This window comes from Macaca mulatta, chromosome 3, assembly GCF_049350105.2.
Source record: "Macaca mulatta isolate MMU2019108-1 chromosome 3, T2T-MMU8v2.0, whole genome shotgun sequence".
NCBI lineage: Eukaryota > Metazoa > Chordata > Mammalia > Primates > Cercopithecidae > Macaca > Macaca mulatta.
The window spans coordinates 56,902,885-56,920,097 of NC_133408.1; the positions used below are offsets into that span (position 1 = coordinate 56,902,885).

The window sequence follows — 17,213 nt, forward strand, 5'->3', positions numbered from 1 at the left end:
TTGGCTCACTGCAAGCTCCACTTCCCAGGTTCACGCCATTCTCCTGCCTCAGCCTCCCGAGTAGCTGCGACTACAGGCACCCGCCACCGCACCCAGCTAATTTTTTTGTATTTTTAATAGAGACGGGGTTTCACCATGTTAGCCAGGATGGTCTCGATCTCCTGACCTCGTGATCCACCTGTCTCGGCCTCCCAAACTGCTGGGATTACAGGCGTGAGCCACTGCGCCCGGCCTTTTTTACTTTTTAATAATAGTTGTTCTGACAGGTTGCCTCACCTGATTCTTGTCTCTAATTTTCAATAGGTCAACTTGTGCCTTTAGCCTTCCCAGGAAGAAACAACCAAGGGGATGAATTTATATGAAAATAAAAGAATCCTTTGTCCTGACTTCATGGTTACTCTACAGATGCTCTCTGTCTCTCCTGCTGAGACCTCCTCTCTGCGGGCTGGGGTGGTCTCCTTGCCGTTTCTGATGGATACCTCTAGGGACTAGGATGTGTTTCCTCCCTGAGTCTTCACCCTTTTCTAAAGACGCCACCCTGGTTCACTTTCTCCCACCATAACATGGAGATTGGAGCCCTTGTTTGCAATCTCATTCTCTCCAGTTTCCCGTTGCACTCCTAGCTTGCTCATTCTCTTTCTCCTGGGGTGGGGAGTGATGCATCTTGCTTCCCACCTCCAAGCTTCTTTGGCACTGCACAAGGATCCCCATCCTATCACTCAGCTGTCAACAGAGTGCAGCAGGGACCACTTCCTATGTGTGCAGACGCCATGTATACATGAGACCAGCCCTTACACCATCTACGAGTGAGCCGCATTATCCCTAGATGCTTCTGAAGCTAAGGCTCGGTGACTAAGCCTATAAACCCAGCACTCTGGGAGGCTGAGGCAGGCGGATCACCTGAGGTGGGGAGTTCGAGACCAGCCTAACCAACATGGAGAAACCCCATCTCTACTAAAAATACAAAATTAGCCGGGTATGGTGGCACATGCCTGTAATCCCAGCTACTCAGGAGGTTGAGGCAGGAGAGTCGCTTGAACCCGGAAGGCAGAGGTTGCCGTAAGCCAAGATCGTACCACTGCACTCCTGCCTGGGCAACAAGAGCAAACTCCGACTTAAAAAAAAAAAAAAAAAAAAAAAAAAAAAAAAAAAAAAAACCTTACAGAGAGAGGAGGTGTGGGAATTGAGGGAAGTGACTTGATTTGCTAGGCTGGAACCCAGTATATGCTAGGATGGTACCAATGGAAGGGCTTCTGGTGCCGACACCTCAATGAGCTTTCTTTCTTTCTCCCTCCCGCAGGACCCCAGCCATGATAGGCTGCTCGTTTGTGGTCAACAGGAAGTTCTTCGGTGAAATCGGTCTTCTGGATCCTGGCATGGATGTGTACGGAGGAGAAAATATTGAACTAGGAATCAAGGTTTGTGACATGGTGTCCCTTCCTCTTGGTGTGTCCACGTTTGTGAGCAGAGCTGCTTGATCATCTGTGGGGTGTATTTAAAGCTTCTTACAGCTGATGAATGACAGATTCGTTTACTCCGCTCTGTCCCTGGGAGATGCATGAGCTGCGTTGTCACCCCTCCTTAGGTAGGGAAACCTAGGCTTTCCCCTCTCTAAATGTTGGCTGATAGATTTCATGCCATGGCAACCCACTCTGGGCATTAGCTGGAGAGGGTGGTTCCCACTCCCATTCAGTTTTATTCTCTTCTTAAATGTTTCTTAAATGATCTCCTTAAATTAATATTTTTAGGCCAGGCACAGTGGCTTATGCCCGTAATCCCAACGCTTTAGGAGGCCATGGTGGTAGGATCACTTAAGGCCAGGCATTCAAGACAAGCCTGGGCAGCAGAGTAAGACCCTGTCTCTACAAAAAATGAAAAATTAGCCAAGCGTGGTGGTGCATGTCTGTGTCCCAGCTACTCTGGAGAGTGAGGTAGGAGGATGGCTTGAGCCCAGGAGTTCGAGGCTGCAGTGAGCTATGATGGCACCACTGCACTCCAGCCTGGGCAACAGAGCAAGAGAGACCCTGTCTCTCTAACAAAGGCATTTGTGGTTTAGTTTTTACACCCGCAGATTTATTTTTAACAGCTTTATTGAGATGTTATTGACATATACAGATTTTGGTGGCTCACACCTGTAATCCCAGTGACTTGGGAAGCCGAGTCAGGAGGATCACATGAGCCCAGGAGTTCAAATCAGGCTGGGCAAAATAGCGAGACACTGTCTCTACAAAAAATAAAAAATTAGCTCACACGTATAATCCCAGTGACTTGGGAAACCAAGTCAGGAGGGACACTTGAGCCCAGGAGTTCAAAACCAGCCTGGGTGACATAACAAAACCACCAACTCTACAAAAGATAAAAAATTAGCCAGGTGTGGTTGTGTGAACCTGTAGTCCCAGCTACTCAGGAGGCTGAAGCAAGAGGATCGCTTGAGCCCAGGAGTTCAAGGCTTCAGTGAGCCACGATTATGCCATTGCACTCCAGCCCAGGTGACAGAGCAAGACTCTGTCTCATACAAAAACAACAACAACAACAAAAACCAAACCAAAACAAAACAAAACAAAAACTACATGTTTAAGGTGTACAGGTGAGGTGAGGTTTGGGTATACATATACATTGTGAAACGAGCACCAAAATCACGCTAATTGACACATCCATTACCTCCATCTAATTACCACTGTGTGTGGGGGCTGGTGAGAAGATCTAATTTAAGATCTATCCTCTTAGGAAATTAAAAGTCTACAATACCGTATCATTAACTGTGGCCACCATGCTGTACATTGGATCTCCAGAAATGATTCATTTTGTTTTGCAGTGACCTGGCAGGAAAGGTCTGAGTGTGAGGCTCTGCAGGCTTGGTGGTAGTGGTGGGAACTGCTTAGCAGGCAGGACTGTGTGGCTGTCTCTGATCCCTGAAGCAAGGAGGGGGCTCCTGGGTTCTTCCCCAGCAGCACAGTCCTGTCCACCAACACCCCTGTACCACCAGATTGTGGGATCACATACATTCTCCTTTCACTCCCTATTTTTTGTTTTTTATTTATTTATTTTATTTTATTTGAGATGAAGTCTAGCTTTGTTGCCCAGGCTGGAGCGCAGTGGCATGATCTCGGCTCACCGCAGCCTCCTTCTCCCAGATTCAAGTGATTCTCCTGCCTCAGCCTCCCAAATAGCTGGGATTACAGGCACGTGCCACTGCACCTGGCTATTTTTTATATTTTTAGTAGAGATGGGATTTCACCATGTTGGCCAGACTGGTCTTGAACTCCTGACCTCAGGTGATCTTCCTGCCTCGACCTCCCAAAATGCTGGGATTACAGGCATGAGCCCCCATGCCTGGCCTTTATTTAATTTAATTAATTAATTAATTAATTAATTTTTTGAGAAGGAGTCTCGCTTTGTCGCCCAGGCTGGAGTGTAGTGGTGCAATCTCGGCTCACTGCAAGCTCCACCTCCTGGGTTCACGCCAGTCTCCTGCCTTAGCCTCCCGAGCAGCTGGGACTACAGGCGCCCGCCACTACACCTGACTAATTTTGTTTTTGTATTTTTAGTAGAGACGGGGTTTCACCGTGGTAGCCAGGATGGTCTCGATCTCCTGACCTTGTGATCCACCCCCCTCGGCCTCCCAAAGTGCTTGAATTACAAGCTTGAGCCACTACGCCTGGTCTATTTTATTTTTTATTTTTCTTCTTTTAACTTTGGTTTTAGGTTGAGGGGTTCATGTGCAGGTTTATTATATAGGTGAATTGTGTATTACCTGTATTGGTAATTGACACCTCAATGAGCGCAGATTGGTGCACAGATTATTACCCAGGTAATAAGCATAGTACCTGATAGGTAGTTGTTTGATCCTCACCTTCCTCCCAACTTCTGCCCTCAAGAAGGCCCCAGTGTCTATGGTTCCTTTCTTTGTGACGATCTGTGCTCAATGTTCAGCTCCCACTTATACGTGAAAACACACGGTATTTGGTTGGATGTTTCTGCATTAATTCGATTAGGATAATCGCCTCCAGCTCCATCCACGATCTCCTCCTTCTTACAGCTGTGCAGTATTCCATTGCGTACATGTACAACACTCTCTTTACCCAGTCTGCCATTGATGGGCATTTAAGTTGATTCCATGTCTTCACTATTGTGAATAGTGCTGCAATGAACATACGTGTGCATGTGTCTTTATGGTAGAATGATTTGTATTCTTTTGGTTCTATAACCAGTAGTAAATGAGATTACTGGGTCAAATGGTAATTCTGTTTTAAGTTCTTTCAGCCGTTGTGGAAAGCAGTTTGGGGATTCCTCACTCCTTGTTGATGGGCTGGAATGAAGGGTCCCTGCAGAGCCCAGTCTGCCCCCAGGCAATTTCTCCCTGGCTTTGTCTCCTGCATGACAATTCAGCTCCCCTGCCGCTCAGGGTGGGTCTTTATTAAAGTGTCAGTTGCCTCAGGGTCATAGATGTCCCCCTAGAGTGTAATTACCTGCCTCTTACAGTACTTCCAGGCATCTCCAGCAGCTGGAGATGGGGGAATAATTTTGCCTCTTAACTTTCCATAAACCACATCATCCTGCAGGCTGCAAGCTGATCTTGACATAAGCCTTGGTTTTCTGCCAGTTCTTAAAGTGGGATTGGGTGCTGTTGGTTGCAGAAAGGCAAAGGCCTGGGTTCCGAGTCTACACAGAATTCTCTGGTTCTCATGTTTCCAATCAGCATTCACCTCACCTGGGAACTTGTTAGAAGTGAAAATTCTTGGGCCCCATCCCAGACCTACTGAACCAGAAACTCCAGAGTGGCAGGGAGTCCAGCTCCCTGTGTTTACCAAGCCCTCCCACCCCACCAGGTAACAGTTACGTGCCCTTGTTGGAGAGCTACTGGTCTACCTCTAGGTTTAGCCAACTTCCTGGCACATGCATGGCCTTTTAGTAGAAAGGAGCCTAAGGGAGAATCCACCTCTTTCTAATCCCTTCTCCAGGTGTCCCTCCATGACCACACTGGCCCAGAGTGAGTCCTTTCTTCTTACTCCAGCCTACACAGCCAGAGCCCTGTAGGCACCAGCATCTACTACCTTTTTAACTTGATGTACAGGTGCCTCGGCCAGGTGACTACAGGGTTCCTGATGACAGAGCTCCCTTTTTCAAATGGAATAATATACACAAGGCGCTTCAGAGACAATACTACTTCTCCTTTCATTTTGTGCTATTTTGTACTGCTTAGAGCTCAAATGAGTTGCATAAGAAATGCGTTCTTAAGAAATCCATCCCCACCACCTGAATAAAGAAGCAGGGCTTTATGTAAATATATATATACGTGCGTATATATAATTTTCATGTAGTGTACATACATACATTTACATATACAAGCTTACCTATAAGTAATGACCCAAAACCCTATACTTTCATTCAATGGAAAAATTTTAATGCGAGAACACTATTTTCTTGATTTTTTTTAATCCAAGAAATGGGTCAGTCTGTGATCTTTCTATCTTTGAAATTTTTTGTTACTTTTTAATTCCATCCTCAGTAAGTAAAGATCTGTCACAAGAACACAAGAATAGAAAGTCTTACCCTGAACAAAAATAACAGTTGACTCTAGGGCTCTGGCCTGTGTGAAAGGCAGCTTGCCTGTGACCAAAACAATCAATACAGAAAAGGACGTTTAAAAAAGCCAGAATTGAAAAAATAAATGAGATGGAAATTGGAAGGTTTCATCTTGCTCTGAGTAATAGTAATCAGAAACTATTAACAAAGCGTATTATAGTAACGCGTCTAAATGTTAAGAGAGAAAAAAAAATTCTCCAAGGACAGAAGAAAAGATCGGTTACTTTTAAATGACGTAAAGTCTTTCTCCAATATATCAGTCCATTTACGAAGAAAAGGCATTCTCTTCTTCTGTTCTCTTACATAAAAACATGGCACCCAAGACTGTTGCATCTTGCTGGGAAGTTCTTTCTAAAGGAAGACAAGGGAGACACACTTTCAGATCCCCAGACTACCAAAGGATGTCTTGGCTTTATCATGAATCCCATGGACTGAATAAAACGCAGAATTCCTGTGTGGGTGCATTGAATTATTATCACATTTGTGAGAATGATTTACTTATTTTGGGTATATATCCAGTAATGGGATCGCTGAGTTGAATGGTAGTTCTAAGTTTTGTGAGAAATCTCTACACTGTTTTCCACGGTGGTGAAGTAATTTACATTCCCACCAGCAGTGTACAAGTGTTCCTGTTTTCTGCAGCCTTGCCAACATCTGTTGTTTTTTAACTTTGTGTGTGTGTGTGTGTGTGTGTGTGTGTGTGTTGTTTTTTTTTTTTTGAGACAGAGTCTTGCTGTGTCGCCCAGGCTGGAGTGCAGTGGCACGATCTCAGCTCGCTGCAACCTCTGCCTCCCAGGTTCAAGTGATTCTCCTGCCTCAGCCTCCCGAGTAGCTGGGACTATAGGCGCACACCAGACCCAGCTAATTTTTGTATTTTTAGTAGAGACAGGATTTCCCTGTCTTGCCCAGGCTGGTCTTGAACTTCTGACCTTAAGTGATCTGCCCGCCTCGGTCTCCTGAAGTGCTGGGACTACAGGCATGAGCCATGGCTCACGGTCTTGAATTGTTAATAATAGCCATTCTACCAAAAAGACATCTGCATTCATATGTTCATCACAGTGATACTCGCAATGGCAAAGACATAGAATCAACCAGGTGCTGTCAACAGTGGATTGGATAAAGAAAATGTGGTACACAGACACCACAGAATACTATGCAACCATAAAAAAGATTGAAACCGTGTCCTTTGCAGCAGCATGGATAGTGAAAGGCCATTATCCTAAGTGAATTAATGCAATAACAGAAAACCAAATACCACATGTTCTCACTTACACATGGGAACTAAACATTGGGTACCCATGGACATAAAGATGGGAACAACAGACACCAGAGACCACTAGAGTGGGGAGACAGCGGCCACAGGTTGAAAAACTACCTATTGGGTACTATGTTCACTGCCTGAGTGATGGGATCAGTGGTTCCCCCAAAGCTCAGCATCACACACTACACCCATGTGAGAAACTTGCCCGTGTATCCTCTGAATCTAAAACAAAAGTTGAAGTTTAAAAAATTAATACGGGACCGGGCACGGTGGCTCATGCCTGTAATGCCAGCACTTTGGGAGGCCGAGGCGGGTGGATCACGAGGTCAGGAGATAGAGACCATCCTGGCTAACACGGTGAAATCCCTTCTCTACCAAAAAAGACAAAAAAAATTAGCCGGGCGAGGTGGCGGGCGCCTGTAGTCCCAACTACTTGGGAGGCTGAGGCAGGAGAATGGCGGGAACTCGGGAGGCGGAGCTTGCAGTGAGCCGAGATCGCGCCACTGCACTCCAGCCTGGGCGACAGAGCAAGACACCGCCTCAAAAAAAAAAAAAAAAAAAAAAAAAAAGCCCAAGTTTATCTGTGATACAGTTCAAAGCAAAGTTCCTGGTCTTGCCCAAGTATAGAGTGAGACTTGAGATTTCACAAACTGGTCTTTCATGGAGAGGCCAACAGTTCAACTGAATACTTCTGATTATAATGGAAACTTGGTGAGTGCCTTCTGTAGCCCAGCAGGCATTTCCACTGGGGCTACCACAGTCAATACATGGAGTCTCTATCTCCATGAAATTTATAGTCAGACAGAAATGCTGTTCATTAAACAAATAGCACTGTGATGAGTGTGAAAAGACAAGATAGAGCAATGCTATGGGAAAATATAGTAAGGGAATATAGCCTAGTCTAGGGAGTTGGAAGGAACCTCCCTACAGAAATGCTATTTAAGAATTTTAAAATGAGTTTAATGTAGATAAGCAAAGAAGGAGGTGTGCAAGGAAGAATATTCTAGACAGAGAGAAAAACATCTGCAAAGATTTGGAATTCTGAGAGATAAATGTGTCCTGAGAACCTTGGGAATTCAGGATGGCTGGAGCAGAGAAAGGGGGAGGAAAATGTCTTAGATTCAGCGACAACAATCAAGGTGGGGCCCAGATTTTGAGGATTGATAAGCAGAAAGTTGGCTTTTCCTTAAGGATCACTGTGGACATTTTAGATAGGTAGGTTAGGTAGATAAATAGGTAGGTAGGTAGGTAGGTAGGAATGGGGGGAGAGAGAGAGAGATGATAGATACATAGATAGATTAGAGAGAGAGAGAGATGGATGGATGGATGGATGGATGGATAGATGGATGACAGAGATAGATGCTAGATTAATGATATAGTAGATAATAGAGATATAGATGATAGAGATGATAGATGGATAGAAAGATAGATATAATGATAGAGGGATAGAATGATGATAGATTAGATTAAACATATAGATAGGTATGGAAAGATTGATAGGTGATAGATTAGATTGATAATAGAGATAGCAGATAGATGGATAGATGATATAGATAGATGAGATATAGATTAGATACATAGAGGTGATTGATTAGATAGATGATTGATGAATAGCTAGATATACATAGAGATGACAGACTGATTATATAGACAGATAAATAGATGATAGTTTGATAGATTATATAGATGACAGATTAGATAAATGGATGATAGATGTAGATGATAGATGAATAAAGATAGATATAGATGATAGATTAGACAGATGATATATAAATAGATGATAAATTGATAGATGATAGATGGATGAAAGATAGATAATAGATAGATAAATAGATAGATAGATAGATAGATAGATAGATAGATAGATAGATAGGACATAGATAGTCTCAAGTACCCATTACTTACCACCCTTGAGGGGATTTAAAAGAAGAGGATTAGACTTTTCTTTTTACTAAAAAGATAGCTATGACAGCCATGTGGAAAATGGATGATAAAGCTGCATACACTCAGGAAAAGCTGGTGAGGAGGGGCTTGACCTATATGGTTGTGACAGTGGGAGAGGAATGGACAAATTCAGGAAGTAGAAGAGACAAGACCTGGAGATTGAGTATATGCAGGGGAAGAAGAGAAGTGGGAGTCCAAGCTGAACAGGTGGGGAACAGTGGTGCTGTTCTCTAAGGAGCACTGTTGGAGGAGGTTTGGGAGAAGGTGGAAAGATTATGTGATAAATCTCATGTTTCTGAGACACCCCAGGCCAGCCCGGAGGCATTTGCATGTGTGGGGATTAAGCCAAGGAGGGAGCACTAAGCCTGAGATAGACTTGGATGCACCGGTGCCTTTTAGGAGGTGTGATAGACAGAGCGTGGTTGTATTAGTCTGTTCTTACACGGCTTTAAAGACATACCTGAGACTGGGTAATTTATAAACAAAAGAGAGTTTATTGAATCACAGTTCCACATAGCCGGGGAGGCCTCAGGAAACTTACAATCATGGTAGAAGGGGAAGGGGAATCAAGGCATGTTTTAGATGGTGGCAAGAGAGAGACCAAGCAAGGGAGGAAGTGCTAAACACTTTTTTGTTTTGTTTTGTTTTGTTTTGTTTTGATTGAGACATAGTCTCTTGCCCTGTCGCCCAGGCTGGAGTGCAGTGGCTCAGTCTCAGCTCACTATAGTCTCAGCTCACCTCCGTCTCCTGGGCTCAAGTGATTCTCATGCCTCAGCCTCCCAAGTGACTGGGATTACAGACGTGCACTACCATGCTCGGCTAATTTTTGTATTTTTAGTAGAGATGGGGTTTCACCATGATGGCCAGGCTGGTCTTGAACTCCTGGCCTCATGTGATCCACCCGCCTTGGCCTCCCAAAGCGCTAGGATTACAGCCGTGAGCCACTGCGCCCGGCCACATTTAAAGTGTCGGATCTCATGAGAATTCACTCACTATCATGAGAACAGCCTGGGGGAAACTGCCCCCATGATCCAATAACCTCTTACCAGGTCCCTCCTTCATTGCGTGCGGATTACAATTTGGATTACAATTCAAGATGGGATTTGGGTGGGGAGACAGAGGCAAATTATATCAGTGGTGGTCCACTGAATGAGAGGAGCGAATGAGAAGGGATTATTAAGGGTGCCTCCCAGGTTTCCCACCAACTGACCAGTCCCCTAAATAGACGACTCTGGTAGGGTAGGTTTGTCAGTGGGGACATGAGTAAGTTCCGTTTTAGAAATGTTGAGTTTGAGGAGTAGCAGTTCTCTCTAACCTGACAGTGAGATGTCAAGGGAACACAGGACTGGGAAGAGACTCTGGCCAAGAGTGGGATTTGGCAGAGGGGTACCAGAACAAGTGTTGGCTGTTCTCCATTCTGCCCTGGAGTTTGCAAGGTCACAGTGCTTAGGGTGCGGGCTGACTTAGGGGAGCAAGGACATAGGGATTCCTGCTATGGTTTGAGCGTGTAAGTTACAGCAGGTAGTGGCCATATGTGTTATACCTGGTGGGAATGTAAACTACAACAATCACTATGAAAAACAGGGTGGAGATTCCTTAAAGAACTAAAAGTAGAACTACCATTTGATCCAGCAATCCCACTACTGTTATCTACCCAGAGGAAAATAAGTCATTATACAAAAAAGATACTTGCACACACGTTTGTAGCAGCACAGTTCGTAATTGCAAAAATGTGGAACCAACCCAAATGCCCATCAATCAAAGAGTGGATAGAGAATCTGTGATGGCCAGGCGCGGTGCCTCATACCTGTAATCCCAGCACTTTGGGAGGCCAAGGCAGGCAGATCACGAGGTCAGGAGATCAATACCATCCTGGCCAACATGGTGAAACACTGTCTCTACTAAAAATACAAAAATAAAAATAAAAAAAGAAATAGCTGTACATGGTGACGTGCGCCTGTAGACCCAGCTACTCGGGAGGCTGAGGAAGGGGACTCTCTTGAACCCAGGAGGCGGAGGTTGCAGTGAGCCAAGATCGTGCCACTGCACTCCAGTCTGGTGATAGAGCAAGACTCTGTCTCAAAAAAAAAAAAAGAATCTGTAGTGTATATATTCAATGGAATACTACTTAGCCATAGAAAGGAATGAATTAATGGCATTTGCAGCAACATGAATGAGATTGGAGACTATTATTCTAAGTGAAGTAACTCAGGAATGGAAAACCAAACATCGTGTGTTCTTGCTCATAAGTGAGAGCTAAGCTATGAGGATGCAAAGGAGTAAGAATAACACAATGGCTTTCCCCCCGAGGGGAAAGGGTGGGAAGGGGGTGAGGGAAAAAAGACTACAAATAGGGTGCCATGTATAGTGCTTGGGTGACGGGTGCACCAAAATCTCACAAATCACCACTAAAGACCTTACTCAGGTAACCAAACACCCCCCGGTTCCCCAATAACCTATGGAAATAAAAAATAAAATAAAATAAATTAGGAAAGTAGGATTTTAAAAAATTGAAGCCTATCATCTTTTTTTCCCCCCTCCTAAAATAATTCTGGGGAAAAGAAACTTAGTTTTTCAAAATGTTTACAACTTTCACATCTTTCACGGGGTTTCACCATGTTAGCCAGGATGGTCTCAATTTCCTGACCTCATGATCTGCCCGCCTCGGCCTCCCAAAGTGCTGGGATTACAGGTGTGAGCCACCGCACCCAGCCACCTGTTTGCCTCTATGTCACCTGCCAGGAAGAGATAGTGAGGCTCCCATTGCCCCTCCCTAGAGCTGCAGCTGATGAGCTGCTTACCTGTAAGGTTGTCTCTGCAGTGGCACCTTTTTCTTCCAGCTTTCACTGTTACACAACTTACTCAGCCTCAGTACAGAACGAAGTTTTATTGGACATGGAAAAAGGGGAAAAATTAAACAGATTCTCTGGCATTAGATAGCAGGGCCATTTTGCTATCTCTATTAAAATGTATTGCCGTCCTCTTAAGAGTAACAGGCTAATCTATGTAGAAGGCTATAACATGCACGTGCATGAACACACATGCACACACTCACAACACACCACACCAAACAACCCTTCCTCAAGAGACCTTCCAAACGATGTCCAGGACCGTGAAGTCAGTTGTAGAATAAAAGTTCCTCCTGGCCAGGCACGGTCGCTCACGCCTGTAATCCCAGCACTTTGGGAGGCCTAGGCGGGTGGATCACGAGGTCAGGAGGTGGAGACCATCCTGGCTAACACGGTGAAACCCCGTCACTACTAAAAAAAAAAAAAAAAAAAAAAATACAAAAAATTAGCCAGGCGTGGTGGCACGTGCCTGTAGTCTCAGCTGCTCGGGAGGCTGAGGCAGGACAATTGCTTGAACCTGGGAGGCAAAGGTTGCAGTGAGCCGAGATTGCGCCTCCGCACTCTGGGAGACAAAGCAAGACTCCATTTCAAAACAAACAAACAAACAAACAAAAAACGGCCTCCTTCTTAGAGTTTTTTAAATTCTGTAATTCTAAATTTTATACAGGCTGGAAATTCTCCCCTGAGTGGATGAGAGGTTTAGATTATTTTGTCTCACTGTTTTTTTTCCCTTCAAAACAAACTGGAAAATGAAGAATTCAGTCATTACGTGTTATGCTAATTTCTTTTATTTTAATTCAGCATTTTTGATGGAAAACTTGAAACGTACACAAAGATAGCACAGTATAATGAATCCAAATGTACTGATCATTCAGCTTTAACAAATATTAACATTTTGCTGTTTTTTTCAGTTACTGCTCATTGACTTTTTAAAAGCAAATCCCCAGACATCGTCTCATTCCATCTATAAATACTTTAGAGTGCATTGCCAACACATGAAGACTCTTTAAAAACATAGTCTCGACATAAAATTATACTTTGGAAAATCCATTACCCAGTCCATGTTTTCTCCAAAATATTTCTCAAAACTCGGTTATTTTTTCTCAAAAAAATTTGTTTTGATAGTCGACTTACTCAAATAAGAATCCCAACAAGGTCTACACATTGCATTTGGCTGGTCTGTCTCTAAAGTATCTTTCAATCTGCAACATTTCTTCTCACCTTTGTTAATTTCATGTCATTCATTTGTCAAAGAAACCAAGTCATTTGTCCTGTACAATTTCACACAATCTAGATTTAGCAGACTGATTTTTCTTGATGTCTTTAACTTGTTCCTTTAATCTTCTTTTTATTTTTTTCTAAGCTGTAATTAGATCTACAAGGTTGATTACTTCTTCCTTTATTTTTTCCTTTCTTTCTTTTTGGCAGGAACACTTCAGGCTCTGCTATGAATTTCCTAGTGCATGACATCGGGAGATACATGGGGTCTGGTTATCTCACTGTATCTCACTGTTAGGATTCAACAGCAGGTTCAGGTGTTGTCAGCCTAATTGATTCATTATAAAGCTCCCCATCAATCTTTCACCTAATTAATGGTTTTAGCAACTACCAATTATCACTGCCTACACCCATTAGTTCATTAGGGCCTATAGAATGGTGATTTTTAGATTCTACACTCATTCTGCATTTATAAGCTGTAATTCTTCTATTAAAAATAACTTTTCCTCTTCAACTATTTGTATATTCTGAAATACAGTTCAAACCAGAAAAGCAGGATAAATGCTTGATTTCTTCATTTTATTTAAACATCTTTAGAATAATGAGTTGGTGTCATAGCAACCTCCTAAGATGACCAATGAGGTTTTCTTTTTTTTTCCTCAATAATATGGACTCAAGGCTTTTTTTTAAATAAATATTTTATGTGTCTAAAGCCATTGTCATTATTCATTTTTTGCCCACTCCATATTTACTTTTATTAAAGCATAATTTAATACAATCCAATGTACAGATTGCCAGTCTTCAGTCTGATGAATTTCACAGTCTGATGAATATACACCCCTATAATCACCTCTGAAAACCTGACATTGGACATTTCTGTTGCTTGAGAGAGTCCCTTTTTCCTATCGGTTCTTTCCTCATCCCCACCCCAGCAAGCATTTTCTGATTTTTTTTTTTCTTTTTTTGAGACGGAGTCTCACTCACCCAGGCTGGAGTGCAGTGGCACGATCTTGGCTCATTGCAACCTCTGCATCCCAGGTTCAAGCAATTGTCCTGCCTCACCCTCCCAATTAGCTGGGACTACAGGCGCCTGCCACCACACCCGGCTAATTTTTGTATTTTAGTATAGGTGGAGTTTCACCATGTTGGCCAGGCTAGTCGTGAACTCCTGACCTCAGGTGATCCACCCTCCTCAACCTCCCAAAGTGCTGGGATTACAGGTGTGAGCCACCACACCTGGCCCTGATTTTTATCACCATAGATTAGTTTTGTCTGTTCCAGAACGTCACATAAATGGAATCACACCTTATAGTCTCTATTATATCTGACTTCTTTCAACTAAAGGAATGTTTGTGAGATTTTCCAGGTTGCTGTTGTGTGTATCTATCAGCAACTCAGTCTTCGTTGTTTACTGAGAAATATTTCTTTGAGTCAATATATGACAATTTTTTTATTCATTGTCCTACTGAGGAATAGTAGGATTGTTTCCAATTTGGCACTGGTACGAGCGTTCGTATACAAGTCTTTTATGAACATATGTTTAGATTTCGCTTGGGTAAATACCTAGGATTTGAATAGCTGGAATATCTAGAGGATCTGTGTTCAACTTTTAAAGAAACTGTCAATCAGGTATCCAAAATGTGCCATTTTCCACTGTTCCACCTCTATGGCAGTATTTGGTATTGTCAGAATTTATTTTAACAAACCTAGCAGGGTTTTTTTTTTTTAATTGCATGGCACACCGAAAGGATACTTTTATTTATTTATTTTTATTGATACATAATAGATGTACATATTTTGGGGGTACATGTGATAATTCAATATGTTCATATAATTTGTAAAAATCAAGTCAGTGTAATTGGGATATTTACCATCACAAATATTTGACTTTATTCTAAAAACATTCATTCTCTTCTAGCTATTTTGAAATATATAAAAGATAATGGTGTACAATAGTCACCCTACTGACCTATCAAACACTAGGTCTTGTTTCTTTTATCAGACTGTATGTTTGTACCCATTAATGAAGCTGTCTTCCTCCTTTCTCCTCTCTACCTGCTTTTTTTTCTTTTTTCCTTTTTGAAACAAAGTCACTCTGTTCCCCAGGCTAGAGTGCCGTGGCGTGATCTTGGCTCACTGCAACCTCTGCCTCCTGGGTTCAAGCGATTCTCCTGCCTCAGCCTTCTGAGTAGCTGAGACTATAGGCGCACACCACCACACCAAGGCTAATTTTTCTATTTTTAGTAGACATGGGATTTCACCATGTTGGCCAGGCCGGTCTCGAACTTTTGGCCTCAAGTGATCTGCCTTCCTCAGCCTCCAAAAGTGCTGCAATAGCAGGTATGAGCCACCACACCTGGCCTCCTCTTTACCCTTTGAAGGGGTACTTCAGTATGGTTTTAATTTACACTTCCTTGAAGGAGGATGAGCACCTTTTTTGAGCTTATAGTTAATTTGTGTATCTCCTTTTGTCCATTTTTAAACATCATGTCTTTTCATTTTGTTGTTGATTTCCAGGGGTCTATGGTATGTATTCTGGGTACTATTACTTTTTCAGAGATATGTACTATGTGAATATTTTTCTACTGTCTGTGGCTTGTCTGTTCATTATCTTATGTATTTTCTTCCACAAGCCTTAGGGTTCTATCTTTTGCATTTAGGTCTGTGATCATAAAAGGCCCTGCTGAAAACAGGAGAGTATCTTGCTGTGGGCACTACTTTTTTGGACTGAACACATTAAAAAAAAAAACACTAACAAAGAAAAAATGATAAATTTGACTTAATTGAAATGTAACTTTCAGCTCATCTAAACAAAGTATTAAAAAATGAATAGCCAAGCCACATGCTGGGGAAAATACTCATAATGCCTGCAACTGATGAAGGAATCTTATGCAGATTATGTGTAATAAGTCCTAAAAGTCAAAAATAAAAGATTGCAAAAAGGCTTAAGCAGCCACTTTGTAGAACATCCTTGCTTTCTGGCACAACAAGAAGTTCCTGTCTTATCTTGTTATTTACTATCCTAGACCTGGAATTAGCCATTTCTCTGAAGAATCCCAGTCCCTTCCAATGGAAAATGGTATTTAGAGACTGAAGTCTTGTCAGTGAGGGTGCTCATTGCTACCAGGTTGCTGTTGTATCTAAGCCTTTTCCATGAACAAAGCTAGACAATACTGATTTTTTTTTTAGAAAGAGAAGGGTAAATCATTATTTCATACTAATCTCTTCTGTTCAAATTTGTAATTATCAGATTTTTACTTCTTATATTTTATATTTACTTTTCACTGAAAGTCTTGGTTCTTATTGACATCATTTCTTATTTGACTTCTCCTACAATATATAAATAATAGTTTCAAAATAAGAATACTAACAAGTTGATTGAATGAGGTTTAATATTTCTTTATGGTTTGTTTTTCCCTAGGATATATTCCATTACAGATGTACAACCAATGTCTTTAAAATTATTTGACATAACTTTCTCTGTGTGGTTATATCACCTCCTTGATAGAGACTGTTAGAGCTCTATGGCATTGAACAATTAAGTTCAGTTTTGTTTTTTCTTTTCTACTGAGGTTACAAGTCAGTTGACTAAACTCAGTTGACCAAAATTTGAGCACTCTTTAGGCATTGCTGTGTAGTCACAGCCATATGCACCAAACACTCCACTTTTAGGTTGATTCTACCCAGCACTCTCTTGGGCCTTCAGTTCTGCAATGTCCAACAACCCGTACTCCCAGAGAAGCTGCCGATCTGGACTTCTGCTTAACATGGCTTTGTTTTGTGTGTTAATTCGTCCCAGTCCACCATCACTGTGGCTGGTCTCATGAATCCAACTGGAAACTCAGTGATTACTGTTATTGCTACAGCATTGGGGAAAAATCCAAGAACTTCCAGACATAAGAAAGAAAAAATCCTCCACCCTCCCTCCCCCAAATTATCCTATTGGTTGTCAAAGTTAAACTAAATCTTTGCATACCAAAACTGAGCCAGAGAGGAAACATAGCCCACATAAGGGTCAGTACAGAGCCCTTAAAAAGCTAGCGTAGGAAGTGAGTGTCAAGAAACACCAGCACTATCATTAGTGTGTGGAGGTAGCAGAGAACAGAATGGACTGCTGGGAGAAGGAAAGAGAAGCCACAATGAGGGGAAACCATAGACTGGTCTTCTTTGTAGTTTTCACTGAGAAGCACTTTTTGCACCATGGTTAGTCTGTATTCAGAGTACTTAGCTTACGAAGGCAAGCTGGCAGGTACCAGTTTTGAGAATGAGTTCACACAAATGTTATTACATTAAACGGGACGAAGGAGCACTTAAAAGTAATACCTGGCCAGGCACAGTGGTTCACACCTGTAATC

At 42.5% G+C, this 17,213-nt stretch overlaps 1 protein-coding gene across 3 annotated transcripts in view; it reads left to right on the forward strand.

The window, feature by feature from the left end:
* Positions 1-17,213, forward strand: part of GALNT17 (polypeptide N-acetylgalactosaminyltransferase 17) — a 612,851-nt gene that overhangs the window by 461,675 nt on the left and 133,963 nt on the right. For all 3 annotated transcript variants that reach the window (XM_015133353.3, NM_001265889.1, XM_077994642.1), the window contains 1 exon segment: positions 1,301-1,418. In XM_015133353.3, the coding sequence (XP_014988839.1) occupies positions 1,301-1,418 (118 nt within the window).